The 26,670-nt window shown below is 43.9% G+C and overlaps 2 protein-coding genes across 3 annotated transcripts in view; one reads left to right on the top strand and one right to left on the bottom strand.

Moving 5' to 3' along the window:
• Positions 345–8,138, bottom strand: EPM2AIP1 (EPM2A interacting protein 1). Its single transcript, XM_013973342.2, has 2 exons — positions 5,340–8,138; positions 345–2,328 (listed from the first exon to the last, which is right to left on the bottom strand). Exon 1 carries the CDS (start codon positions 7,952–7,954, stop codon positions 6,128–6,130), a length of 1,827 nt encoding a protein of 608 aa, XP_013828796.2. The 5' UTR covers positions 7,955–8,138; the 3' UTR covers positions 345–2,328; positions 5,340–6,127.
• MLH1 (mutL homolog 1) overlaps positions 8,307–26,670 on the top strand; it is an 82,659-nt gene continuing 64,295 nt past the window's right edge. The window contains exons 1-10 of one of the 2 annotated variants that reach the window (XM_005695539.3): positions 8,307–8,556; positions 10,844–10,934; positions 13,008–13,106; positions 16,440–16,513; positions 18,103–18,175; positions 19,275–19,366; positions 20,950–20,992; positions 21,120–21,208; positions 23,405–23,517; positions 25,578–25,671. In XM_005695539.3, the coding sequence (XP_005695596.1) occupies positions 8,441–8,556; positions 10,844–10,934; positions 13,008–13,106; positions 16,440–16,513; positions 18,103–18,175; positions 19,275–19,366; positions 20,950–20,992; positions 21,120–21,208; positions 23,405–23,517; positions 25,578–25,671 (884 nt within the window). In that variant the 5' untranslated portion in view covers positions 8,307–8,440. The remainder of the gene's footprint in view (positions 8,557–10,843; positions 10,935–13,007; positions 13,107–16,439; positions 16,514–18,102; positions 18,176–19,274; positions 19,367–20,949; positions 20,993–21,119; positions 21,209–23,404; positions 23,518–25,577; positions 25,672–26,670) is intronic. The other variant, XM_013973336.2, reaches the window with a different exon arrangement.

The raw sequence follows: 26,670 nt of genomic DNA, 5'->3' as shown, positions 1-26,670 counted from the left end.
AAATAATCTTCAATTTGCCAGCAGTATGTACTTCAGAGTAGAGTGCACTGGGGGAGGGGAAGGGATAAAGGACATGATGCAAGACGAGGTAGGAAAGAAAAGGGTTGTATGGGTACAGAGCCTGCAGGTGGGCCACGATGAGGACCTTGGAGCTTATTCTAACTGTGACCGTAAGCCACTGGAGCATGCTGAGCAGACAGCTGGCATGCTCTGATCTACATTTTAAAATACGATTAGTTCGTTGCTGTGTGAATCATTATGAAAGGAGTATGGAGCAGGGCATATACCAGAGAGAACAGTGGGAAACACGGGAGCACACATCCAGTGAAAGACAGACACCAAAATGTTCGTAGGAACTTTATTCATAACAACTACAAACTGGAAACAACCCAAATTTCCACCAACAGTAGAATGGATTCATAAATTGTGGTCTAAGTCACACGACAGAACACTACAGAGAAGTATTAATAAACGAATCACAACATGGATAACTCACAGATACAATGTTGAACAAGAGTACACAGAATTATTTACATGAAGCTTCAAAACAAATATAATCTCTGGTGATAATGGTCAGAATAGTGGTTATCTGTGGCAGGCTGCGGGTGTGCCTAGGCGGGCAGCAACCAGGGTGCTGGAAGCGTTGATGGGTTCTAGGGTGTACACAAAAACCCACAAGGTGTGCAGTAAGTCTTTGCATTTTACTAACTGTTAAACTTCACCACAATTAAAAAGAAAAAATACTTTCAAAGAAATTTTGTAGAGAGAGAAATACAGCTATGTGTTAGTTGGCAGTATCATCTTCCAAATATTTCTGCTTTTCTTCCAACGCAGGCGGAAGGATCACACTCCTTGGACTTGGTATGGCCATGGGATCTTTCCTGGCCAGTCAGAGTGCTTAAAAGACCTGTAAGTGACTTGTCCCACTTTTTCATTTCCCTAAATGAGCAGCCACACCCTAGGTGATATCCATTTGGTCAGCTCGAGCCCCAGAATGAGGACCATTTAGAGCATGGATCAGTGAACACTCTCTCTGAAGGCTCACATAGTGAATACTTTACATTCTGTGGGCTGGACACTTTCCTCTGTAAATCCACAACTCTGCCAGGGTAGAGGAAAAGCAGTCATAGATACGGCAGAAACAAACGGGTAAGGCTGTCTCCTAAAGAAACTTTGTTTAGACGAACAGGCTGTAGGACACACCTTGCCCATGGCCTTCAACCCCTGACTTAAGAGCACCAGCCCTCGCCAGACCACCAGAGAACAGCTGGGAATTGTGGCTGTTACCGCATGGCAACCTAGCCCATTGATACAGAAATAGGTTCTGTTTTCAAAAAATCTAGAGTACTGAACACTGACTTAGTTGGCAGGTATTCTGGAAGTTGCTGCTGGAGAATGGAAGAAGTGATTTCTGCAGGGTAATGCCTGTTATGGAATGGAAGAATTCCCTGGAGAGAATCTGGAAGGCAGAGAATCTATCTTTAAGACAAGGAAACAAAATATTTTATGGTAGCTGTTGGTCCCATTTGACAAAACAGACAGGAAAGAGATGAACTCAGAAAAGAGTTCATCAGTTTGCAAGCAGAAATACAAGGGGATAAAGAGAGTTCACAAACTCAAGTACTTACTGGGTAGGAAGAGGCTACGTCTCAATTACAGAGAGAGATAAAAATGAGAAATCCTTTATGCCAAAGGTTGAGTAAAAACCAGTTTTGCAGCAAGGATCAAATCACTGGATGACAATCACATTTACTGTTAAAATCTCTGAATTAGTTAATGGGCCTCAGGCTAAAAGTCCAATTAAGAGGGTAACACCAGTTCATCCCTTAAACTGGAAAAAATGGCTCACGGATAAAAGAGACGAAGGGTATGGCTCTTTCACAACACCTGGAAGCCCAGGTGACCCAGCAAAGAAGTTCAGAGAGGCATGAGACCAAGGAAGCGAAGGAACAGAGCAGCTCTCAGCAGCATACAGTGAGCAAAAAGCACTTCCGGGTTACCTTCCTAGGGGAGGTGACGCGTGATGAGGACATTCTGCAAGTAGGAAAGCATGTGAGCTGAGTACCTAGTGATCAGAAGGGCTGACTGGGTCCTTCTTCTAGTATTTTGTGAAATTTACTTACTTTAAAATCCCAGAAGAGCCAGAAACCATCTGTAAAGGAAAAGAGCAGGTGATTTTCTCCCAGAGTTGATGCTTACAGAAGGAAAACAGATATCAACTCTTAAGCAGGTATTATCTTTTTCTGGTACCGAATGCAACTGAAGCATTGTTTTAGTCCACTACCAAGTTGTCCAATCTTTCTCATCCAGGTTCCTTTGTAAGCCTGCCTTTAGAAATTAGAAAGAAAGAAAAAATGAAGACTTCTATTATCAAGGAGGTAAAGACAGTACTACATGGTGGATTATGTGAGTATACTTCATTTTACTACTTCAAGTTTACAAGGGCCAATTATAGTGTTTCCTCAACAACATTCACACAGTAAATATTTGAGCCACATGCCACGCACTGAACTCAATTCTAGGAATACAATTCCCTAGTCAGAAAGAACTTAGTTTCATTTCTTAATTGGCAATCGGTGGATAAGTTACCCAGCAAGCAGGTCATGGCAGAACTAGAAAAGGTCAAAGACTACGAAAGGGCTGCAAAGAGTAGAGCAAATATTTACTCATCCAAATATTTACTGAAAAGCTAGGCATTGTGCTAAGCATTAGACGCAACAGTGAGCAGGCATATACATGGTCCCCAGGCTTGCAAAGCTCACAGTGTAGCAAGGATCAACAAGAAGGATCAATGAAGTGTGCTAAGTATGTGGCTGGGGAGAAACAGGGTATTTAGCAATGCATAGTAGGGGCACTTAGTCTAGAGGGAATGGATGAAGGCTTCCTGGAGGAAGTGGCATATAAACTGCACCTTTTCCTAAGAGCAGTGGGTGAAGCAGAGGAGTGATGCAACCAGACTTCTGGAGCAATCTGGCTGCAGCGTGACAAGGGATCACGACCAGACAAGGGGAGATTGAGGGGCCACTGCTGTAGTTTAGGTAGGCTGATGGCCTGAACCAGGAGAGTACACTGGAGAACTGACGAATGTTTAGGCAACAGACCTCACAGAAAGGTGTGTGTGAGTGGACGTGCCGGATGAAGAGGGAAAGGTCAGAGACCTGAGTCTGGGGCTCGGGCTGTGCCAACTGGATGGCTGGCAGTGGTGGTGCCATTTACAGACGGAGGGACCAGGAGAGGAGGAGCAGGTTTGGGGGACAAGGTCAAGGACATGTGTGATGCCTATAAGACAGCAAAGTGGACTTGAGTTAGCAATCAGATACGGGAACCAGGGAAGGTCAAGAAAGGAGACGTTACGTTGGAGTCATTTGCGTACAGTTGGTAACTGAAGGGATGAAAGAAAACAAAAGATCAGCTAAGGAGATGATGTAAACAAGATAGCTTAAAACCAAATGAAAAAATCCCAAGGACACAGATGTTTAAGGGAAAGAGGTGCCTACAAAGAAGATGGAGAATGCGTACTTGGAGATGGTCTCTCCCCAAAGCCAAACTAAGCAAGCATTTCAAGGAGGGTTGGTCAGTGGTGGGAAGAGGGTAGGCGTATTGACAAGGACTTGGGAAACTTGGTAGAGTGATCAGAGCACAATACGGACAGCGGGAATACAAATATTTGAAGAAAAATAGTAGGAATGGGAGATATTGGGACACAGAAAAATAGTACTTACTCTAACTATATTCACTGATATGACAGGACCAGTAACAGCTATTTTATAAAACATAACTTGTAAAGACTGCCATGCAGTTACAGAATTACTTAGTACAGAAAACAGTAAAATACACATTTTCTTCTTACAAACAAGGCTAACTTACATAGCAAATTCTCTATTGTTCAGGGTTAATTTAAAATTCTGGGCTTATATCTCCCCCACAGTCAGTGACTACAGAACTAATTTTATGATCACCCTAAGCAAAACATATAATGGAACTTCACAAAATGTACAAAACTTCAGTATTTGAGGAACTGGAGTTAGAAAGCAGAAGCAGTTTCCAGGTCTTCTAACTATCCTTTCCATAACGCGCCTGCCAAGTGAATACTCCAAACTGCTGGAAAATTACCGGCAGATGTTTTTGTTCTTTTTTTTTGGTTTTTTAATCTGTTTCTCCAGATGTTTAAGCTTACTCCCTATTAACCCAATCTTAACTTGACCATTCTCGCTAAGTATCTTAGTAATATAGAACACTTTCTTTTCTGCCCTAATGTGTGTAAGACATAAGACATATGTGGAATTATGTGTAATAGAACAGAGCCCTTTAATCTGGCCCAGTGCCAACTATTGATTTATAAATGCTACTGTGAGCTACCAGAATCTATCAGGGCCTTGACTGTATCTTACCAGCCAAATCTGGAATGCTGGAATTCATTTCCGCCATCAAATGTTATCAATTAGCCTAACTTGCCCTTCTAATTCTGCTTCTACCGGTAATTTGCCTTCTCCTTCAAAATCAGATGATGTACTCAGGTGGGGGGCGGTCTGCTGGAACTTTGGGAGGAGTAAGTTTCTACTGTGCTGTGCTATCCTATGCCCCCATGGGGAGGGTGTCATTCATGCTTCCATGCCAGCAGAACTTCCTCCTAAGGAATGTCACAATTAAAACCAGTCTCCTTTTTCCCCTACATTCTAAAGGAGGAGATACTGTCTGATTGAGAACCACTGGCAAGATTTTGGTTCTATTTTGATTGCTCAGGGTTCAATTCCTTCTGAATTGTTTATTGTTTCCTTGAATTTGCTGAATTAGTGACCATAGAGACATGCAGTCCAAGAGTTACGACAGGACTTAAGCACACGTTTTCAAATTGTACTTGAGCAGATCTCTAAGTTGGGTCCTGTCCTTAAATCATTTCACATATTTGGCTTTACCGTAAGATTTTTTAACGGCTAACATAAATTTAAAAATGACTGTTTTAGTCCAAAGCAGGTGTCTCACTAAAAAGTATGGAACTGCTACAATCAGTAAATAAAGCTGCTTCTGGAGAGTTAAAATATTTCCCCTTGTGCAGTCTTAAATACACAATGTGTGAGACAATGGCAGGTTGATAATAAATCCATTTAAAGTCACAAACAACATTTGATACATCACGTTAAAATAAAGGATTGCCTTTCAGCAGATTTCTTTATAAAGCCATAGCACCCAGGCCGATGGGACAAATAAGCTAAAATAGCTCACACCTCCTGATCCTGAGATGCAAACATCTTCTCTTTCTCATCCTTTTTGACAGGGCTAAACTGTCTAGAGTACAAAAAAGAATGACTAGTGGGCAGCCCCTAAGAGTCTATACTTACCATAGTCTTCTACAGGCAAGCTCATAAAAACGGCACCCGACTGTGAAGCATTCAGGGGAAACTGCCAAAAATTGGTTAGTCTGATCTCCAAACTGTAAAAGCCTCTTAAACCAGCAATTTAAAACAATTCTTGCTCCTCTGACTAAAACTTCACTCAAACTGAGTAAAATTTCCTGTCTATCATTATCGCTACCATGGGGCAAGGGAAGGTGAGAGAGGAAATATGTCTAAAGTAAGTAAATATATTTACTTTAGACTCAGAAACATGTCTAAAAAAAAGTCTCCAACATTTTGATAATTAGACAAAACACCTCTACTGTATGTACGTTTCTCCTTTGCAGAAGCTTCTGCAGTTGCTGTGTGAGTTTCTGCAAACTGGCTCAAACATATATTTAAGAAGCTGATACTTTCAGACTATACGCATCAGAATTTTAACACTTTTTTGGTTAAAATAAGAGCAAAAGCTTCTTCGAGACACCTTAAAAACAGACTTCTGATTCAACTCACATTTTAGTACTAAACTTCTAAAAATTATATCATAAAAGCAAAAGATAATGACTTTGCCATGAAATTCAGTTTTAGAAAAAAAAGGTATCTGCAGGTGTCAGTCCCACGCTGCCTCGAGATGGGGAAAAAAAAAATCTGTCTAAAGCGTGTCAATTGTGATCAATTTTGATGAAGAACATGACGCCTTCCCACAATCCAAATTAGCACACTTGAAAATCAAACAGATGTTTGCTTTTAGAATTGGATTCTTGTTGAGTATTTCAATGTTGTACTACAACAGTTTATGGATTGGATTCATTTCTTCCTCTCACAAGATCATCCCAGCGCGGCTCTATTTCAGTGGTGGCAATCCGAAACAGGGCGTGGAGGTGTTCGTCTGTCAAAGGCTGGCTCAAAGTGTGTTGGTTTCGAGTCAAATATGAAAAAGCCTTTTCACAGATTTTGCTGCTATCAAACAAGGATGCCACCTTACAGGCAACCCCTTTGATAATCGGGTAAGATTCCGCAGACAGTCCAGCATAGAACTGCCCTAAATCTTTGGTTCTGTATTCCTCCCAAAGGTTAGCACTTGCCTGAAGTTTTGTGAGTTCCACCCTTACTGAAATAGGTGCATATTCAGGTTTAAAGCTAAATGGATTAGCAAAAAGCTCTAAGTCCTTCTTAATGAACTTGAGGTCCTTGAAATGTCGCTCAAACTCTTTTTGTAGGCGACAGATCACCCCGCGATACCTCTCAAGATCGAGTATTTTTTCATCTTCTTGAAGATTCTCTTTAAGCTCATCAACCACTTGGCTCAAGGCAGCAAAATGGGTCAGATTTTTTTCTTCGACTTGTCTCTGAAGTAAATTCAGCTTCACCTCAAAGGCACAGATATGGTCAAAGGCGGCGGCAGCGAAGACTCTGTTCACTCTCAGTAGTTCGCTGATTTCTCGAAGGTGGTCCATAATATCCACCAGGAAGCCGAAGTCACAGAGCCATTCCTTGTCTGTGAAATGGACCGTCGTGGCTCCTATCGAGACCAAGAATGTTTCTATCTCTTTTCTTAAGGAAAATATTAGTTTCAAAGTCTTCCCTTTCCTAAGCCAGTTGTTTAGACAGCGTCCGTTAACCCTTTCACCGTGCTCTGATTCAGATTCAGTCAGTAAAGCCTGAAATTCCGGCCGCCTCACGCCTCTGGTCTTAATCAAAACTATCCATTCAGATACGGCATTTATGATCTGATTAACATCCACATCGTAGGAGCTCAACAGTTCCAAGTGAAGAAATCCCGAATAGTGGATCACATTCCAACAGTTGGGGCTTACAGCCTTTTCTCTCATGTATGACACCAGTCCTGAGTTCTCACCAATCATCCTCAGAGTGTGGGTCGTGGTCAGTCCAACCATGCGCTGCAGGCTAAGCCCGGCCGTCTGCAGGGCCTCAAGGATTGCCGCCATGAGGGCGCCAACACTGAAGTGATGAGTCAAGTTGATTATGGTCAGAAGCTCTTCGTGCACTTCCAAATCGTGGCTGACGCCGCGGACAAAGACCAGCAGGTAGTTCTCATAGGCCACAAAAGCTTGGTCGTCCAAGGCAAGGGAATAGGCTTTAAATTCCTTGGCTCGGTTAAAAAGTTGACTGCGTAGATTCTGGTGAATGTCCAGGACCCTCTGCCGCGTGGTCTCTGGAGATAAATCGATGCCATCCATAACGCCTACGTGGTCGGGCAGCACGTCTCTCAGCATCACCGCCATGCACCGGTGCACAAAGTCCCCCTCGCCCCAGCCGCAACCCTTCAAGGCCAAGAGGCGGGCGAGTCCCAGGCCTGCACGAGCTATTCTCTGCTCCGGAGTGAGCGGGGCGGCCTCCCGCAAGTCGCCCCGACGCAGACGCTCCACCAGCGCCGCGCGCTCGTCCTCCGCTACATACCGCTCGTAGTACTCGTGCTCGGCCTCGTAGTGCTGCTTGACGTCGGGTTCGCCCGTTGCTGCGACCAGGCGGCGACAGACCAGGCACAGGGCGCCCTCGCCCTCCGGAGGCTCCACCACCAGGTACCGCTGGGTCCACTCGGCCCGGAAAGCCCGAGACTCGTCGATTTCCATTTTGCTCCTCTTGGGCGTCATCCACATTTCACGGAGGCCACAGGAGATGGGCCGACCTCTGGGAGGCCGCAAGCAAAGGGGAAGGAGGAGCAGAAGAGGGGCCCCAAGCGCCTCCTCCGCTCTGCGCCAGATCACCCCAGCGGCGGACACCAACCTGGGGCACCCGCGCGTCCTTTCCTATTGGCTGGAGATTTCGTATCCCCTAGCCCCAGGCAGGAACCAATAGAAAAAGCAGGCAGCGATTGCAAGCGCGCAGGCGCACATCCTTCTAGCTGCGAGGCGAACGGAACCCGTGTTAGGGCGGGACTAAGAAACCGGAATCACGGACTTCACGGGCATTAGAGCTGCCCAATCAGTAGCTTCCTGGTCCGGAAGTAACGCTACCGCCCGAGGGTTAGTCTGGATTTCGTCAACAGGATTGAGGGAAGGACGTGGGCGAGAAACTGTATGGAGATTGGCTGGAGGTACTTCCAGTGAGCTTCACGCCGTGACCTGGGATCGTCTGGCGCCAAAATGTCGCTTGTAGCGGGGGTTATCCGGAGGCTGGACGAGACAGTGGTGAATCGCATCGCGGCAGGGGAAGTTATCCAGCGGCCAGCTAATGCCATCAAGGAAATGATTGAGAACTGGTACGAAGGGAGTCAAGGCTTTCTCCAAGGCCACTACATAACGGACCGCTGCTACCGATGGCGCGGACACGCCTCCCTGCCCTGAACCCAAGAATGTGGTTGCGGCGGCGGAGGCCCAGGCTGCTGTCTGCTCCCCTCACGTGTCCTCGAGCGTTGTCGCGAGACTTTAGGGTTGTTGGGGGAGCAAGGACAGTAAACCAGTATTGTTTTAATGATGCTATTAACTAAGCAACCCTTTAAAAACTATATATGCAGAAGGTGCAAGTTTTTGAATGTCTAAAAGTTTTATAATTTAAATTCCTTTCTTCTTTCAAACGGTATCAGTTTCTTGCTTATTCCTGAAGTCATCCATCTACGTTCAGCAGTACAATTCACTTTGAGTTATATTCAAACTTAATTGCTGGGATTTTAGGAGAGAACAGTGAACTTAGGGTTTAATTTGTGATTTACCTATTATTGCCAGGTTAGCTCACTTTCACTTTTCACTTTCATGCATTGGAGAAGGAAATGGCAACCCACTCCAGTGTTCTTGCCTGGAGAATCCCAGGGACGAGGAGCCTGGTGGGCTGCCGTCTATGGGGTCGCACAGAGTCGGTCACGACTGAAGCGACTTAGCAGCAGCAGCAGCAGTCCCCATTTAGGATTTTTAAAATTAATTTATTTTAATTAGAGGCTAATTACTTTACAATATTGTAGTGGTTTTGCCATACATTGACATGAATCAGGCATGGGTGTCCATGTGTTCCCCATCCTGAATCCCCCTCCCACCTCCCTCCCCATCCCATCCCTCTGGATCATCCCAGTGCACCAGCCCTGAGCACCCTGTCTCATGCATTGAACCAGGACTGGTGATTTGTTTCACGTATGATAATATACATGTTTCAATGCTATTCTTTCCAATCACCCACTTAGGATTTTCCTACCCTTTTTGCAGAGTCACTTTGAAGATCCCTTATCTTTTGGGGGTATTCCGGGAATTCTGAAGTTTAGAACTGTCACACAACCATTGTGGAGGGAAGAGGTTAAAAACGTGGAAAGAAGGTTAGGTGTAAACTAAACTTCAAAAAGGACAGAGGCTCGTAGTATACCTAAATGTGTCGGATCTTTTGTGTTGAAATGCATTGATGTGGGGCTTTCCCGGTGGTCCAGTGGCTAAGATTCCGACCTCCCAATGCAGAGGGCTGGGGTTCAATCCCTGGCCAGGGAACTAGATCCCACATGCTGCAACTAAAGATCCTGTGTGCTGCAAGCTAAGACCTGGTGCAGCCAAATATTTTTTTAAAAAATGCATTGATGTTAATACAATCCATACGTTAAAGGGGAAAAAAAATGTTCCAGTTGGAAGGTTTGTAAAGGGATTCTTCTGAAAACATAAACAACCATGGGGGTAATGAAAGAACAGTGGGTCAGAAAGGACCACCAGAAGAAAGGAAGAGAATCAGAAGGTGGACCAAAGAAGAAGCAGGGAACCTGAGCATTGTCTCTCCTTTTGACTTTACTTACATAGTTGGCAAAGGCTGGCTTTTGTTTCTCCAATTTTAGAATTAACTAACAGCAATTTAAGTGTGTTGAGGTACCGTTCAGGAACACTACACACTGGCTTACACTTAAATTATATGGAGTCTAGCTCTGCTGTTTTTAATAGACAAGTTGAGGTGGCTAAATGAAACTTCAATTCAGGGACTCCTGAGTAAGTTCTTTGATATTTAAATAACTTCTTATCTTATTTCTGAATAAATAATTGTCTTCCTAAGGAGGAGGTAACTTCTCTTTCTCATGCAGCCCCAGGCTGATTTATTTTCTCTTGCTCTATAGATGCTCTATGCTTGTAGGCTATTCTTTGAAGGGGTAATAAGGTGTATTTAATTTTCTGCAGCATCATTTTTTTCTTTCTCCTAACATATATTTTCATAAAGAGGCTAGTGGAGAAAAACTTATAGAATTTTTTACTTAGTGACATTTTATAAGGGTCATGTAGGATCCTGGGGCTGAATAAAGTTTGAGTAACAGATGGTAATTAGTTTAGAACTAGAGGAGCAGAAATATCGCTGAATGTCCTATTGGAAGTGATGGCTGCCCCCTCTCCCCTTCTCTTCTTTCCCTCCCTCTCTCACAACATGTAAGCTGATAACATTGTGGTCTCAGAGCCTTTAAGACAAAAGAAAAGCACATTCATCTGTCTTGTATTTGTCTGAAATTTGTTCTTATGCCTTGATTCATTTTAAAATATGTGCATTGGAGAGTAACTGCAGACTGATAAATTACTATTTTTTGTTTGATTTGCCAGTTTAGATGCAAAATCCACAAGTATTCAAGTGGTTGTTAAAGAGGGAGGCCTGAAGTTGATTCAGATTCAAGACAATGGCACTGGGATCAGGGTGAGTAAAACCTCAGAGCAGCAGGATGTTTGTGTGCTTCTTGTGTTGCATCTGCAGGAAGTGGTGGAACTTTGCCCTGTTCTGGAAACTTCAGGCTTTTATGGATGGGATTGTTTGAGAACTTCAACACCAACAATAAATATTTATTGAATACCCATTCCATGCCAGGCAGTGTTTAGGAGAGTAAGGAGGTCAGGGATCGAGTCATGAGGCCGTTTAAAGGTTGAGTGTTCTGAGCAGAGAGAACGATACACACAAAAACGGCAAAATGAGAGCTTGCCTGACATGCTGAAGGACTAGCAAGGAGCTTGGGGTGCCTAGAACAGGGTGGTGGGGGGAGTGCAAGAGTAGCAGGAGAGGAGGTCTGAAGGGGAAGCAGGCTGAGCATGCAGGAACTTGTGGGACCTTCTGCAATCTTTGGCTTTTACTCTGGATGAGGAGGGATATGATGAGAACATTTTGAGCCAAGAGGTAACATGGTTTGGCAAGTTGTATAAGAACTCTTCTCTCTGCAGTGTGGAAAATAGACTGTAGCAGGACAGGACAGAAGCAGTGATATTCTTTGTTGGTGATGATGAATAAAGCTCTCAGAATTTGCTGGTGCAGGGAGTAAGAGAGAGGAGTCAAGAATGACTTAAGGTTTTGGCCTGTGCAAATAGAAAAAGAAGCTGCCATTTACTGATGGGAAGGCTATGAAACAGGCGGATTTGGGAAGATCAGAAATTCATCTGGGGGTGTGTTAAATTTAAGATGCCTGTTAGTTGGATCCATATGTGCATTTGAAGTGCAAAGTAGAGGTTTGCGCTGGAGATAAAAATTTGGTGTATTTGCATTTAATGGTATTAAAAGCCATGAGACTCACACGAAGAGAAACTTGACATGATTAGTCATTAGGGAAATAGAAATAAAAACTTCAGTGAGATCCCACTTGACATCAGTTAGGATGGTTGTTATAATTGATTAGTTAATAAAAACATTGTCACCATATCCTGCCTGCAATGTGCTTCAGACAGTGGGGTGTCACTCCCGGACCTTTCTTCAGATATGTAAGCTCCCTCATCCATTAAACCTTTGGTGTCTCAGAAAGGAAATATTGGCAAGGATGTTGAGACATTGGAGCTCTTGTACATTGCTGGTGGGAGTATCAAATAGTGCAGCCACTGTGGAAGAAAATTAAACAATTGCCATATGATCCAGCAGTTCCACTTCTGGGTTTGTACCCCAAAGAGTTGAAAGCAAGGTCTTAAAGAGATTTGCACACTCATGTTCATAGCAACATATTCATGATATTCCAAAGGTGGAGGCAACAGATGAGTGGATAAGCAATATATGATAAATACATAGAATGGAATGTTATTCATCCTTAGAAAGGAGTGAATTTTTGACAAACGCTATTACATGGATGAACCCTAAAGACAGGATGCTAAGTGGAATTAGCCAGTCACAAAAGGACATGTACTATTTGTTTCCACTTACATGGCATACCTAGCGTAGTTAAATCTTTAGAATCAGAAAGTAGAATGGTGGTTCCCAGGGGCTTGGGGGAGGGGGAATGGAGAGCTTTTGTTTAATGGGTACATTTTCCATTTGGGGAGATTTCAGAGTTCTGGACATGGAAGTTGGTGATGGTTGCACAATATTGTGAATGTACTTCATACACCTAGAGAGGGTTAAAGTGGTAAATTTTGTTAATTTTTTTTAATTGCAATTAATATCTAAATTTTTAATAAAGGAGTTTCCTAATATAGTAATAATTTTTGTACAATCTGTGAGCCTGCATGAGATCATCAAGAGAATGAGTGTGGACAGAGCAGAGGTCTAGGGATGGAATTGTGGATTATCTGCTGTCGGGAGCTGAGACAGAAGCAGCAGGCCAGGCTGAGAACCAGGTTAGTGAAGAGGAGGGAGTGCCAGGGCCTCGTAATTCTGGAGCCCAGAGAGGAGGCTCCTGCTGAGTTAGAACTCTTCTCCCAAGAGCATTTTCTTCCTGGAGTCAGTCAAGAAAAGGGAAATTCAGAAAGATTGGGAAAAACGAGTAACATAATCATTTACTTGTTTCTTTGCACCTTGTAGAAAGAAGATCTTGAGATTGTGTGTGAGAGGTTCACCACAAGTAAACTGCAGTCCTTTGAGGATTTAGCTCATATTTCTACCTATGGCTTTCGAGGTGAGGTAAGCTGAGGATTGAAGCAGAGTACAAATATCCTCCTGTGATAACATTTCTGCCATTTGTCAGCCTATGTTTCTCAACAGGTCAGTAAGATATACTCTTTACTTGTTCAGTTCAGTTCAGTGGCTCAGTCATGTCCAACTCTTTGCAACCCCACAGACTGCAGCACGCCAGGCTTCCCTGTCCATCACCAACTCCTGGAGTTTGCTCAAATTCATGTCCATTGAGTCGGTGATGCCATCCAACCATCTCATCCTCTGTCATCCCCTTCTCTTCCTGCCTTCAATCTTTCTCAGTATCAGTGTAGTTTCAAATGAGTGAGCTCTTCACATCAGGTGGCCAGAGTACTGGAGCTTCAGCCTCAGCATCAGTCCCTCTGATGAACACCCAGGACTGATTTCCTTTAGGATGGACTGGTTTGATCTCCTTGCAGTCCAAGGGACTCTCAAGAGTCTTCTCCAACACCACAGGTCAAAACATCAGTTCTTTGGTGCTCAGCCTTCTTTATGGTCCAGCTGTCACATCCATACATGACAGCTGGGAAAACCATAGCTTTGACTAGATGGACCTTTGTTGGCAAAGGAACGTCTCTGCTTTTTAATATTATGTATCTCCAGAGACACCCAAGTCTCCTGATGGAAGAAGACCGTACCACCTACCAAGTTTTCTTGTCCCAAATCAGATGTGAATCTCAGGCAATAGTTAGATCTAAGTACCAGTATACCAAAAGTACAGAGAGTGAGGGAGCATGGTACAGGGGGCTGAGACTGCGAAATCACGTGATAAAAAACTTGTTTCCTATAAAGTAAACTGCACAGGGGAAGAAAGGCAAAGAAGGGAGCAAGAATCAAGAGGTTAGGGGGATTTAAGAGGCATATGAGCCAGCTCCAACGTGTAGATATTACTTGGATCCTGATTTGCATAAACTAAAATTTTTTTGAGACATAATTGAACTCAGATTGATTATTTGATTTTATTGAAAAATTACTGTTAATTTTCTTGATATAAAAAGTTTTATGGGGTTTTAATTTTTTGAGTCCTAATCTTTTAAATTATATTCTGATATATCTATAAATGAAATTATATGGCCTATCATGGGGACTTATGACATAGAAAATGGATAAAGATACTTTTAAGACTAACATATTTTTATGACAATACTCTGGAAAGATATCGTTCAGTATACGTAGGACTACATAAATTATAATGGGTACGTACTATGTACTGTAGTCTATTTAAAGGTTTCCTGTTGAACATTTATGCTCTTTGCCATTTTTTTCATTCCTAATGCTCTGGTGAACATTCACATGTACAGTGTGTTTTGTTCAGTTAATTTTCTTAGGATAAGTTTATAGATATAATGTTTGTGAGTAAAAATATGCATATATTTCCAGTAACTTGTATTAGCTTCCTATTGCTGCTCCCCCAAATGACCACAATCTTAGTGGTTTAAAACAACACACATTTGTTATCTTATGGTTTTGGAGGTAGGGGACATGGATATCACTGTGCTAAAATCCAGGTGTTGGTCAGGCAGTGTTCTGGCTATATTCTGGGGGCTTTGGGATACCAGAGAAACTGTTAGGGGGTAGTTATTTGGGGGGATGAGAGGGAAGGGAAGGAAAGGGAATGGAGCCAATTATTTTTCATTTTAGGCCTTTTTGTAGTTTTTAAATTTTTTATCATGTGAATGTATTTTTACTTTGATTTTTTTTCTTTTTTTAATTAAAAGGCAGCTTTTTATGACCCAGTTGCCACAATTCTGATCAAATCCAGGTGGTCTGAAGCACCCTCCAGCTCACAGTGATCCCCAAGTTGTTCAGGAAGGAGTAGCATCAGACTGTGAACCTTGAGGTTCCCCTGACTTCAAGTAGGTCTCAGGTCAGCCCTGGCAAAGCAGTTTCGTTCTGGCCTTGCAGCTTCCTGAGTCAGTTCCTAAGCCCAGGGCCTTCTGCAGCCTTAGCCCAGTTGTAGGATATCTTTGGGGTTGTGATTAAACAGGGAAGATTTACTGAGGGATTGCTATGTGCCATCCATGGTTCTCAGCCCTTTGTATGTATTAACCCTTTCACGCTTGACAACTCTGAAAGAGTAGGTTCTGTTATTATTGCCCTGTTTGACATATTGGGAAACTGACTCAGACTTTAAGAAGTGTGGCTGGAGTGTACAGCTGGAAAGTGGCAGAATGGGGAACTGAGCCCTGGCAGTTAGACTCCAGAGTCTGTGTTGTTATCCTCTTCCCCCAGTGCCTGTACAAAGGCCCCTGAAGCAGCTGGATCATCTGCCAGTGGCTGGCTTTCTTCATGGTGTTGGGTAGTATTGTAGTATTGGATGTATTTCATGTCTTTCCTTATCAGAATCTCAAAATCATTAAAAAAAATCAAGTCTCAAAATCATTTACATATTTAATAATGAAAATTAGGACTTCTCTATAACTTAGATGGTAAAGAACCTGCCTGCAATGCAGGAGACCTGGGTTTGATCCCTGGGTCAGGAAGATTCTCGAGAAGGGAATGGCAACCTACTCCAGTATTCTTGCCTGGAGAATCCCGTGGGCAGAGGAGTCTGGTGGGCTATAGTCCTTGGGGTTGCAAAGAGTCAGACTGAACTGGGTGGAAATTAGCTCATCACAATTCACCAGGGAAACCCAGCTAGGACCTGGTAATCTCTGAGCCTGAGCCATGGTCCTTGTTAATGAACTGAAGCTGCCACCACTGTATTTACTGTTTGCTCAGATGTAGTCACATATCACAATGCTTAGGTTGTGTTTTTTAATGCTGTGATGTCCTGTGAAAGGAGATACAGGTTCCAAAGGGCCAGTGAATCAATCTTGATTTTCAGGGGGAAAAATAGTCATTAAAAAAAAAATTTGTTTCATCTTAATTGAATAATTAAAAATTTTTATTTCTAAACATTAAATTGCTTACAGAAAACAGTTTTGAATACAGTTTACAACATGGTCAATTTGGAGTGGTTCCATTATCCTGTTTCTGAAGGCAGCTTTAAAATTGTTAGAAGACAAGTCATTGAGAATATTAAATATGCCTATAACTCTACACCTGAACACAGTTGGTGTTAACTTTAATTCTTGGTTGTGTTTTCTTTTTGGACTTTTATATGTATATATTTTTTCCCCTCTTGTTCTAGTAATTATGCTGCAGATTCCATTTGATAGCTTCCTTTTTTTTTTAACATGTCATCAAATGAGTGAGCAGAGTGCTCGTTGTTGCCGTTTGTTAATACAAAACAGAAGAGCCAATTTAGGTAACTTCTCCCTTAATGCGAGATGGGGGTGATGGGGCGTTTCTTTCACTCCATGTCCTTTCCTTCCTTAGGCTTTGGCCAGCATAAGCCACGTGGCTCACGTCACCATTACAACCAAAACAGCTGACGGGAAGTGTGCGTACAGGTATAGTGCTGGCCTCTGCTTAGTGTACAGATTCATCCAGAAACATGCTTTTGGCCTGCAACTCAACGTAATCCTGTCTAAACAAGAATATTACCTGTTTTTGCCTAGATCTTGGGTACATTTTCTTTCCTCCCTTTGTATTAGTTGATAATCCAAAGGGGTGGTTGTAAGTAATAATCTTCCTTCATGAACTTGTGAAAGGTATGCTGTAATAGATTACAAGTGCCTAGCACCGGGTCTGTTACGCCGAGGAGGGCTGAGTCTTTGGGAGCTGGGATGTCACTCTGCCCCTTGGCCCTTCAGCAGGGCATGGCTTTGGCCTGATTACGCGGCTGTGAGGGGTGCCAGAGAACTGTGACTCCTTAGCTGCCTCTGATCCCCAGCCGCACATGAGTGCCCCTGTGGATTCCTTCCCACAGGTGCCCACTGGCTGTCTCTTGTGCTGGCACAGAACAGGAAGGGGATTCGAGGAATCAAAATCATACCTCTGCTCTCATAACTGTTGGCCAGTACTAGTGAAAGATGGGTATTCAAATCTAATTCCTGCCAAAAAAGAGACTTTTTCTCTTATCATACAGAGTGTTAGTTTGTATAGAAAACAGCTTCAGCAGAGGGCAGTTCTGTCTGTTTCTCAGCCCTCTCCCACAGATGAGTGTGTGCCGTCATGGACGATGGAGCATTTCGGTCTGCAGCACTTGGTGCTGAAGGGGGTTGACTAGATGCAGATTGCAGCAGCCCTAGGACCTGGCTGGGCTGATATGATTAGAATCTCTTCTCACAAATAGGGGAGGCGCTTGTGAGTGAATGTCTTCTGAAATAGCCTGGGGCACAGGCTCCATTTCTTTGCCTCTGGAGTGTTATGCCCCTGCTTGGAACCTCTCATAGCTCCCCCTGTGTGGCAGGATGAAATCCAGAGTCTTCGTCATAGCAGCTCATGCAATCCCCAGGTGCTCAGTCCATCTTTTCAGCCTGTCCCCACAGCCGTGCTGCTACATATTCTAAAACTTCTGTGCTTTTGTCTATCTTTTCCCTTCCTGGATGGACTTCCTTGCCCTCTCCACTTGAGAAGACAGCAGTCTAGGACTCAGGTGAAGTGTCATCTCTTCTGAGACACTTTCTCCCATCCTACCCCAGGCTCAATGTTTTCCTTCTCTGGACCACTTGACCCCTTGTCCCACACTTCAGGGAACAATCTGTCCCCTCACGAAATCAAGAAACTCCCAAGGCCTGTCTCTGTTTCAGGATGTTTACAGGCCTGATACATGATAGCCCTTCAATAAATGATTGCAGAATTATTGAAAAAATGTTACTGTCATCTTAGGCAGTGTCATAACTTTTGTTTGTAGCCCAGAACTCAGAAACTAAAAATGCAGTAGTTGATAAACAAAAAAAAAATAGGAATCTTTTCCCCCCTTCTTTGGTACCCATTTAGGATGGTTATGGAAGTAGAAAAAGGGAGGAAGCTGGTAACTCGGATAACATATAACATGGCTATATTTTAATCTGTTGTTGATGTAACTTACTTTTTTACTCTTTGGGGAAGTATCTCTTCTCTATTAGCTACCAGTATCTTTTATGTTTTGTGATAGAGCTCATTACTCAGATGGAAAGCTGAAAGCGCCTCCTAAACCATGTGCAGGCAATCAAGGGACCCAAATCACGGTAAGAATGGTACACAGGACGTGACATTGTTGAGAAAGCTTTGTATAAATACTGAAATAAAAGGCAAAGTTGTCTCTGAGTTCTCAAAGGATTGCTATAATGAATATTTACTAGTTAATAGAAGCCTCAATATATCACCCTGTAAGAAAGAGAAATGATGGTTGATTTTTATGACATGGCAGCCTGCCCACAGCCTCTTTTATATAAGAGGCTGGGAGATTCTTCTATTGAGATGGCAGAAATTGGTGGCAGGATAGCTGCCATTGAAAGAACCTTAAACATGACTCCAGAAGACAAGTCCAGAGTCCTAACCTTGCCACTCAGCTGCAGCGTGTCCAGAGGCAAGTCGTTTAATGGCCGTTCATCTTACTTTGCTCCTCTAAGAAAGAAAGATGGCACGAGGAACATCTGACCACTCATTCGAAGGGCACTTGAGTAACACAGTTGTGTCATTAATCAGGAGAAAGGCTGCTAAGCTGCCTTATTCCTGTGGTGGCGTGTTGGGTGTGCTTCTCTTCCAGGATCCCATAAATCACCCCACTATCACGTTACATGTCCCACCCCTGCACCCCCAGCCCCAGTCAGGGCACATCTGCTTGAAGGCCCCAAGCCCTGGTCTTGATGAGGCAGGTCGGGGGCGCAGCAATGAGGAAATGAACGTGTACTTTGCATCTCATGTTAAGTGGGATCTTGTACCTGGGACCACCGTATGATTTCCAAGAACCCCCAAAAGATCTAATAATTATTTCTAGTTTGCAGAAGTTTCATACCATGTGGTGTCACAACGGTTTATAAGTTTATCTTTGCCCCCACTAAATCCTGTGCTGTTTTGGGCAGGACTGTGTATTTTATTGGTTGTCTTATTCCCAGCACAAGGCAAAGAGCCTGACGTGGAGGTGGACCCCAGTGCCTATCTGAGAAGTCAGTGAGTTAAGTGGGAGGCTTGCTTTCTCTTGTTAAGGCAGCCCTGTCTCCTGCCCTGTCTTCTAACACTTAGAACTGTGCTGGTGGTGAACATAGTTGGAGTCTCTGCCTTAAGACCATGCTGTGCTTCCATACACTGCTGTGAATTTACAAAAAACATCAACCTTCTGTTCAGGTGGAGGACCTTTTTTACAACATATCCACGAGGAGGAAAGCTTTAAAAAACCCAAGCGAAGAGTATGGAAAAATTTTGGAAGTTGTCGGCAGGTACAGTCCACAACCTGGGCGTGGGTCTCTGAGTCACTCTGTCACCAGAGCAGTGTGTTCCGGTGCTTAGAAATGGAGAAGAGTTGCAGAGGTGAATGGTGAGCAGCAATACCAGCCCGTAGATTGTTTCTGGTCAAAGGTTAGGTCAAGGTTATTCTCTCTCTCTCTCTCTGAAAGAGAATAACAGTGCAGGATGTGTTCAGGCTACATTCTCAAGATGTCTTTAAGACAGCCTATATCTTTTGAGTTTGTGAAAATAAAACTATAGGCAAGGAGGAGAAAATGAATTCTGGGTTTTCTGTCATGTCCCCAGGAGAGAGCAGTTGTTTGCTGTATCTGTGAAGGGTCTTTGGTGGCAGGCAAAACAGACTGTAGCTAACCTAGGCCCAAAAGAAATTCATTGAAAGGCTAGGAGTGACTCAGCAAGTAGAAGAAAATGTAGACAGCTGCTTCTTGAAGAGGTCAAGAAGCAAGGTGGCTTCAGGGGTTTAATGTAGTGTCTGCGTCCCAACTCTTTTCATTCCTCTCCTGAGTCTGCTCAAGGGTGTCTTCTGGGAGAGCGCATCTGATTGGCATAGCCTGGGTCCCCCCTTCATGTGCCCACATCTGTGGGGAGGTGATTTCTCGATTGACATTCTGAGAAAGGATATACAGGTGGAAGGGGGAGAGGTGGTGTCCCAAAGAAAAGAGTAGGGGCTGTTAACAGGGAGAAGGGACCCAGGGCAGGTGAAAACAGCATCATGTCCAGGATTGACTTAACCTGCGAGTACAGTGGCTGCAGCGTGGCTCTTTGAGCCTGTGAGTTCTTGAGTTGCAACAGAGGTGTGTTACCTATTTCTCAGTATTGCTACAAAATCTAAAGTCAGTAAAACATGTCTCTCTAATAAGGTGGAATGGACTTTATTAGATAAAGTTCACTTTGTTAATAAAGTGGAATGGACTTCCACATCAAGTTTCTTTGCTTTTTCCCCTGGAGTCATATGAATCAGTATCAGAATGTTAATTAGCTCCTGGAAATAGAGGCATTCTGGATGACTGTTTTGGTTCTAGGTGTGGTAAGTGAACTGTTACTGAATAAGCGCATTTTGCTAGGCACAGTCCTTCAGTTCTGGGGCCCATGGAGGGAGGAGAAGTAAATGGGAGCCAGTGGAGAAAAGGCTGAGAGATCCTGAAGCAGGACCTCGTGGGGAGGAAGACATGGGTGAAGAGAGGGCTGTGTTAGGGTCTTAGAGAGAACAGTACAGGGGGTGTTTAGGCTACATTCTCAAGAAGTTTTTGAGGCCACTCAGATGAGTTTGAAGATAAAACTAGGCAAGGAGGAGATTGGAAATACCCTCGAGTCTAGTTAGCAATGCATGGAAGCAAAAGGGAAACCTATTTTTTGTTCATTTCTGCCACATTTAGCAATGAGATCTTCATGCAGTCTCTGCTGGTTTATTTTCATGTGGGCAAAACATATTTGAAGATATTTTTGTATGTACGTATCTTTGTTTAGTTAACCCCACTGATTTAACTGCAGGGGACTCTTCCTCATATGGTGCATTTGGCTTCTCTTTTTTACTATTTTGTTTTTTCTCTGCCAGGTATGCAATACACAATTCAGGCATTGGTTTCTCAGTTAAAAAAGTAAGTTCTTAATTTATAAAGGATGGTTATGTATTATAAAAGAAGAAGGGTTGTTTTTTTTGTTTTTTAAGAGTTGGCTGTGGAGACAAGGTCATGGTATTTCAGTCAGCCCTGTTCTGTTTATCAGCAAGGTGAAACAGTAGCTGACGTCAGGACCCTGCCGAATGCCACCATCGTGGACAACATTCGCTCCATCTTTGGAAATGCTGTTAGCCGGTATGCTGATAACTTGCATTTTTAAAAATCTTCTGTGTTCTGTCACATTATTTTGGAATCTGTTTACACTTGGCTGAAGAGTTTTCTTTAACCAAGTACAGGCTTGTTTTTATGCTTCAGGCTTGTTGTCGTGCTTCAGATTATTTCGTATAATCAGTGCTTCTTGGGTGTACGTCATCTCCTAGGTGGTCTGGCTGCAGACTGTGTGTTCTCTCTAGGTCTCTGTCTTCAGAACATCTCTGGTGCAGAAGAATTCTGTCCTCCATTGTTCCTGCTTGTCCTGTATTTTCATAATTGTCACTTGGATTGCATGTATTACCACTCAGCATTTATTAATTGCCTCCCATATTCTGGGCTTTGTGCCAGAAGTTAAAGATATAAAGACAAGTAAAATGTTTCTGCCCTTGAAGACATCCCTTGCTTGTGGCAAGCAGTGTCGTGTCCCTAGATCTTCATGGTCAAAGCCTCAGCAGGAAAATTGCTTGTATTCTAGATTTCTCATGGCACTCCCGTTGATGGGTGAAAGCTGCTGTTTCCAATACATATCCGTAGCTTAATCTCAGGGCTTTGCAAAGCCCAAAGTGTCTGCGTCATAATCTGAGGGGACAGTACTAAGCGCCTTCTGTATGCCAGGCAGGCCCCGGAAGCTGGAGGTCACAGATGAATGAGACCGCCCCTGACTTCGCCTTTTCCAACAATCTTAAAAGCGGGAGCAGTAGTCCCACGACTGTTTTCTACTCCAGAGGGGACAAATTACTCACCCTTTGAACAAAACCAGGTTCCTAACTAGAGAACAGTCAATTTGCTTTTAATTACCCTTTTGTTACTAATCGAGTGTTAAAGAATTATTTTTCCAGTGTGCTCCCAGAGCAAACAGAGAGTTCTGTTGACCAAATTTTAAGACCCAGTGAAACTTTTAAGAGCTCCTTGGCCAGATTCTAAGATTCAGAATTGGTTATTAGTTATTATGAAACTCTTAGAGAGTATAAGAAACTGGAAATCCCACGGAGGAGCAGCTCCCAAAAGAGGTTTCCAGAAAACCAGCCTCTTTTTTGGGGAGAGAGGGCCTGCTGGTTTGCTGTGTGGGGAAGCATGGGAAGCTGTGCTCTGCCAGACTTGGAGTACACACCACTGCCTGTGGAGCATCAGCCATCCTTCCAGCAAGTGTGTAATGAGCTTCTGCTCCTTGCTGGCCACTGTGCTGTGGGGTAGAGATGGGAGGAGGGAATAAAGCAGGAAGGATTCTTGCCCTCAGACGACTCATACTCTAACTGGGAAGATGCAGGGAATAATTATTCCATTCATTAGTGACTGCTCAGTGGCTTAAAGGAAAAGTGAAAGGTGGGGCGTCTCCTGAGATCAGGGAGAGAGATTGTCATGGAAGGCTCTTCAAGGAGGTGATGCCTAGATACGGTGGTAAGGAGGAATTAACTAGCCGGTGTGTGTGCCAAGTTGCTTCGGTCGTGTTTGTGCGAGCCCATGCACTGTAGCCCTCGGGGCTCCTCTGTCCACAGGATTCCCCAGGCAAGAATACTGGAGTGGGTTGCCATTCCTACTCCAGGGGATCTTCCTGACCCAGGGATTAAACCGGTGTCTCTTATGTGTCCTGCTTTGGCAGGCAGGTTCTTTACTACTAATTGCCACCTGGGAGGCCAAGCCAGCAGAGGGAACGTTCCAGCTGGAGGGACTAGCACTTGGGAGGCCCTCAGGCAGAAATGAGTGTGGCTCATGGGGGGACCTTGTTTCATCTTAATAGGTGCCCCTGCTCCCCGTAAACACTGGGGGGGCACCACACAGGAGCCTGTCATGTTCCCCATCAGCAAAGTAAGAGATTCTCAGCAGAGATGATTTCTTTGGAATCTCATCTTTGGGACTGAGTTACTAAGGTACATAAAGGTTTCAGCAAAATAACATCTCAGAACTTGACTTGCCATGTCCCGACAGTGACGATTGACATATCATAAATGCTTGAAAATAGTAGCTAGGTGGGTGAATGGATGGCTAGATGGGTGGATGAGAGGTTGGATAGACGGATGGATGGGTGGGCCTGGACGATCTTAATGAACCAAGTCTCTGGGATCCTTGGCAGGGTCAGTTTATGGGAAGGAGCCCTGATTTTTCCAACTCTGATTCTTTAGAGTGTTTGAATTTTCCAGTTTTTTGAAAAGCCTCAAAATTTCTCTCTTTTCCAACCAGAGAATTGATAGAAGTTGGATGTGAGGATAAAACCCTTGCCTTCAAAATGAATGGCTACATATCCAATGCAAACTATTCAGTGAAGAAGTGCATCTTCTTACTCTTCATCAACCGTAAGTGAGAAAGAGCTATGTGAAGAAATCTCTCCACAGGGAACTTTAAGGGGCCATGGAGGAAATTCTTATCCACAGGTTTGATTACACCCAGAGAAACCTTATGCAGAAACGTGGTTTAATTAGGAAGTAGTTACAGTTTCTGCCCTGAGTCTCCTCAGTCCTCTCACAGGTGCTCAGGGTTGGCTGTCAGTTGTGGAGTCTGGTTCTTGCCTCTGAGAGGATGCCCAAGAGAGGGCATCCCAGCCCCTGTGAGCCAGTGCAGCCTCCTCCCTGCTGGCTTCGGAGCCTTACCAGCAGGCCCAGGGCAGACCTTTGTTCTCTTCTTACATCAAGACCCACTGTTGGAAATTGCCCAGCAGGGCACAGGGAGGGGGTATTTTAGGTGCAGGCAGTGTTTTTTCCTTTTTTTAATTGAAGTATAGTTGATTTACAGTATTGTATTAGTTTTAGGTATACAGCAAAGTGAATCAGTTATACACTTACGTATATATTTTCAGATTCTTTTCCATTATAGGTTATTGCAAAATATTGAATATAGTTCCCTGTGCTATACAGTAAATCTTTGTTGTCTGTTTAACATACAGTGGTGTGTGTTGGTTAATCCAATGCTCCTAATTTATCCCTCTTCCCCCTTTCTCCATTGGTATCCATAAGTTTGTTTTCTATGTCTGTGAGTCTGTTTCTGTTTTGTAAATAAGTTCAATTGTAGTAGTTTTTACATTCCACACAAAAGTCTTACAATAATTTGTCTTTGATTTATTTCATTTACCATATTGCTGCAAATGGCAATATTTCATTCTTTTTTATGGCTAATATTCCCACTGTGAGATATATATATATATATGCACACATAAATGCTTACAAAAATATACACCACGTCTTTGTCCACGCATCTGTTCATGGACATTCGAGTTGCTTCCATGTCTTTGCAGCTGTGAATTTTGGGTGCATTTGTATCCTTTTGAATTGGGGTTTTCATTTTTCTCCAGATGTTGGATTAAATGGTAACTCTATTTTTAGTTTTTTAAGGAACCTCTGTACTGTTCTCTGTAGTGGCTGAACCAATTTACATTCTTACCAAAGGTGGAGGAGGGTTCCCTTTTCTCTACACCCTCTCCAGCATTTATTATTTATAGACTTTTTAGAGGTTAGGTCAGACTCTTATGTATGTCGATCACTTATCTACACACTGGGCAGGCTCCCTCGAGTGGCAGGGACAAAGAACACTCCTCCAGCGTGTCTCAAGTTCAGAAACCTCAGCGGAGGGCCCCTTTTGTTAGGTTACGCAGCACAGCGACATCACCGAGGCAGCTGTGGTGACGTGGTGAGCACTCAGAATAATAGTCTCCTTGCTCATGAGATCACTGCCTCTCTTTCATTGGAAATAAAGAGAGGTGACCCATCCTCCGCTCCACCAGGTCAGGACAGCAGATCGTCAGCAGGCCAAGAGTCTGGGGAGAAAAGAGAGCCGTGTTGTCTGAGAATAGATCTTCCTCTGATTAGTCTTATCTCTCCAGCTTTCGTCCTTTTCTACCCTCTCAAGCCTACCTCATCTCCTAAATTACTCTCAGCACGCAGTCAGAGATTTGTACCCCCTGAAATGCCTGGAAAATGCACTTGCCCGTAAGTCTCTGTTCAGCTACCCCAGTGTTGGAGGTCCCTGAGCCAGTGTGGCTGCCGCCTCCCCCACCATTCAGCACACCGGCTCCAGTGGTGGTCCTTACCGCGGGGAGCTGGAACTAGTTTTATTCACCAGCGTTTGTTTCCCTGCTTGTAGCCCAGAGTGTATATTTGCAGAATGAGGGTCTGAGCCTGGGCTGCCAGGGAAGGGTGAGGAAGGGAGCAGGGAGGCAGAATGGGCAGTTGCTGCTGCCCTAGGGAGAGGAGAGCCCCACGCCACCAGTGAGGTGCTGGGGGATCATGATGGTAAAGGGGAGCGGATGTGGATGTCACCCCAGCCGTGCTCTTCCTGAGCTGATGTCCTGGCATGGTATTGCTGTGCACCTGTCTCCTCACCCTTTAAGACCGATAGGAGCTAACTGCCTTTTATTTTCTAGATCGTCTGGTAGAGTCAGCTTCCTTAAGAAAAGCCATAGAAACGGTGTATGCAGCGTATTTGCCCAAAAGCACACACCCGTTCCTGTACCTCAGGTAAGGCAGCACTGAATTCCTCATCCAAAACTCGTAGGGAAGGGAAATTCTGTCCAGCTGTCCTCTCTGAAAGAGCTGTGGACTTGTTAATTATTAGCCCAGTGAGAGTGAGCCCCATACCCTACTGGCACAGGGTGTTCCGTTCTTTTCACAGGTAAAAGGCACAGTTTTCCTTTATTTATTCACTTCTGCTGTAGAATCCCACCGAGAGCCTCCCTTGTGCCAGGCAGTATGTTAGTGAAACAAAGGTGAACATCGCCTTGCCCCTGAACCAAGAGGAACCTGCTTTAACCTGGCAGAGAAACCCTTTTCTCCTACGGGTCTGTCCAGCGCCCTCTACCGGCAACACTTCACACTGCCACGCTCCCTTATTGGAGCTTGCAGTGATAGATGCTGGCTTTGACCTGAGGCAGTAAGCTGATGGCACAGACTCTAAACTGACTTTTGTGCAGCATTTTAATGTTAGAAAGTTCTCTCACATATATTATATTTTGTATATGTTTTTATCTTCACATAATACTGAACAGTTAAGTAGGGACAGGTTCGTGGTTACATATGGGAGAACCAGTCCTGAGAAGTTAACACATTGTTGGCTGGGGAATTGTTGCGGAGACTGACACCTGTCATTGATGAGTTGTTATGTACACGAATATTGAAACACTCTGGTCTATAAAGTTTGGGTAACAAAAGACATATTAAGAGGTTGCTGGTCAGCGAATTGTTAAACGCCTTGGCCGTGAGTTATGGAATGAGAAATTCCGCTGGCTCTGGAGTGATGGTAGTAACAGCTGATGGATGATAAATGTGCTGGGTGCATGCGAAGTGCTTTACATGAATTTAATCCCAGCACGTATTAGGTCCAATTCACGGGCATGGAAATCGAGGCATAGAAAGATGCTGTAACCTACCCGCAGCCGCTCAGCTCTCAAGTAGCAGAGTCAGCATTTGAGCCAAGGTCACTCGGATTTGACCTTGAAGTCTTAACTACGGCATCATTTG

This window comes from Capra hircus, chromosome 22 (assembly GCF_001704415.2).
Source record: "Capra hircus breed San Clemente chromosome 22, ASM170441v1, whole genome shotgun sequence".
Taxonomy (NCBI): Eukaryota; Metazoa; Chordata; class Mammalia; order Artiodactyla; family Bovidae; genus Capra; species Capra hircus.
Note: the sequence above shows the minus strand (reverse complement) of the source record. Positions and strands in the feature narration are given on the sequence as shown.

Excerpts from the sequence above, each read along its gene's own strand:
- EPM2AIP1 (XM_013973342.2), bottom strand. The coding sequence starts at position 7,954 with ATGTGGATGACGCCCAAGAGGAGCAAAATGGAAATCGACGAGTCTCGG.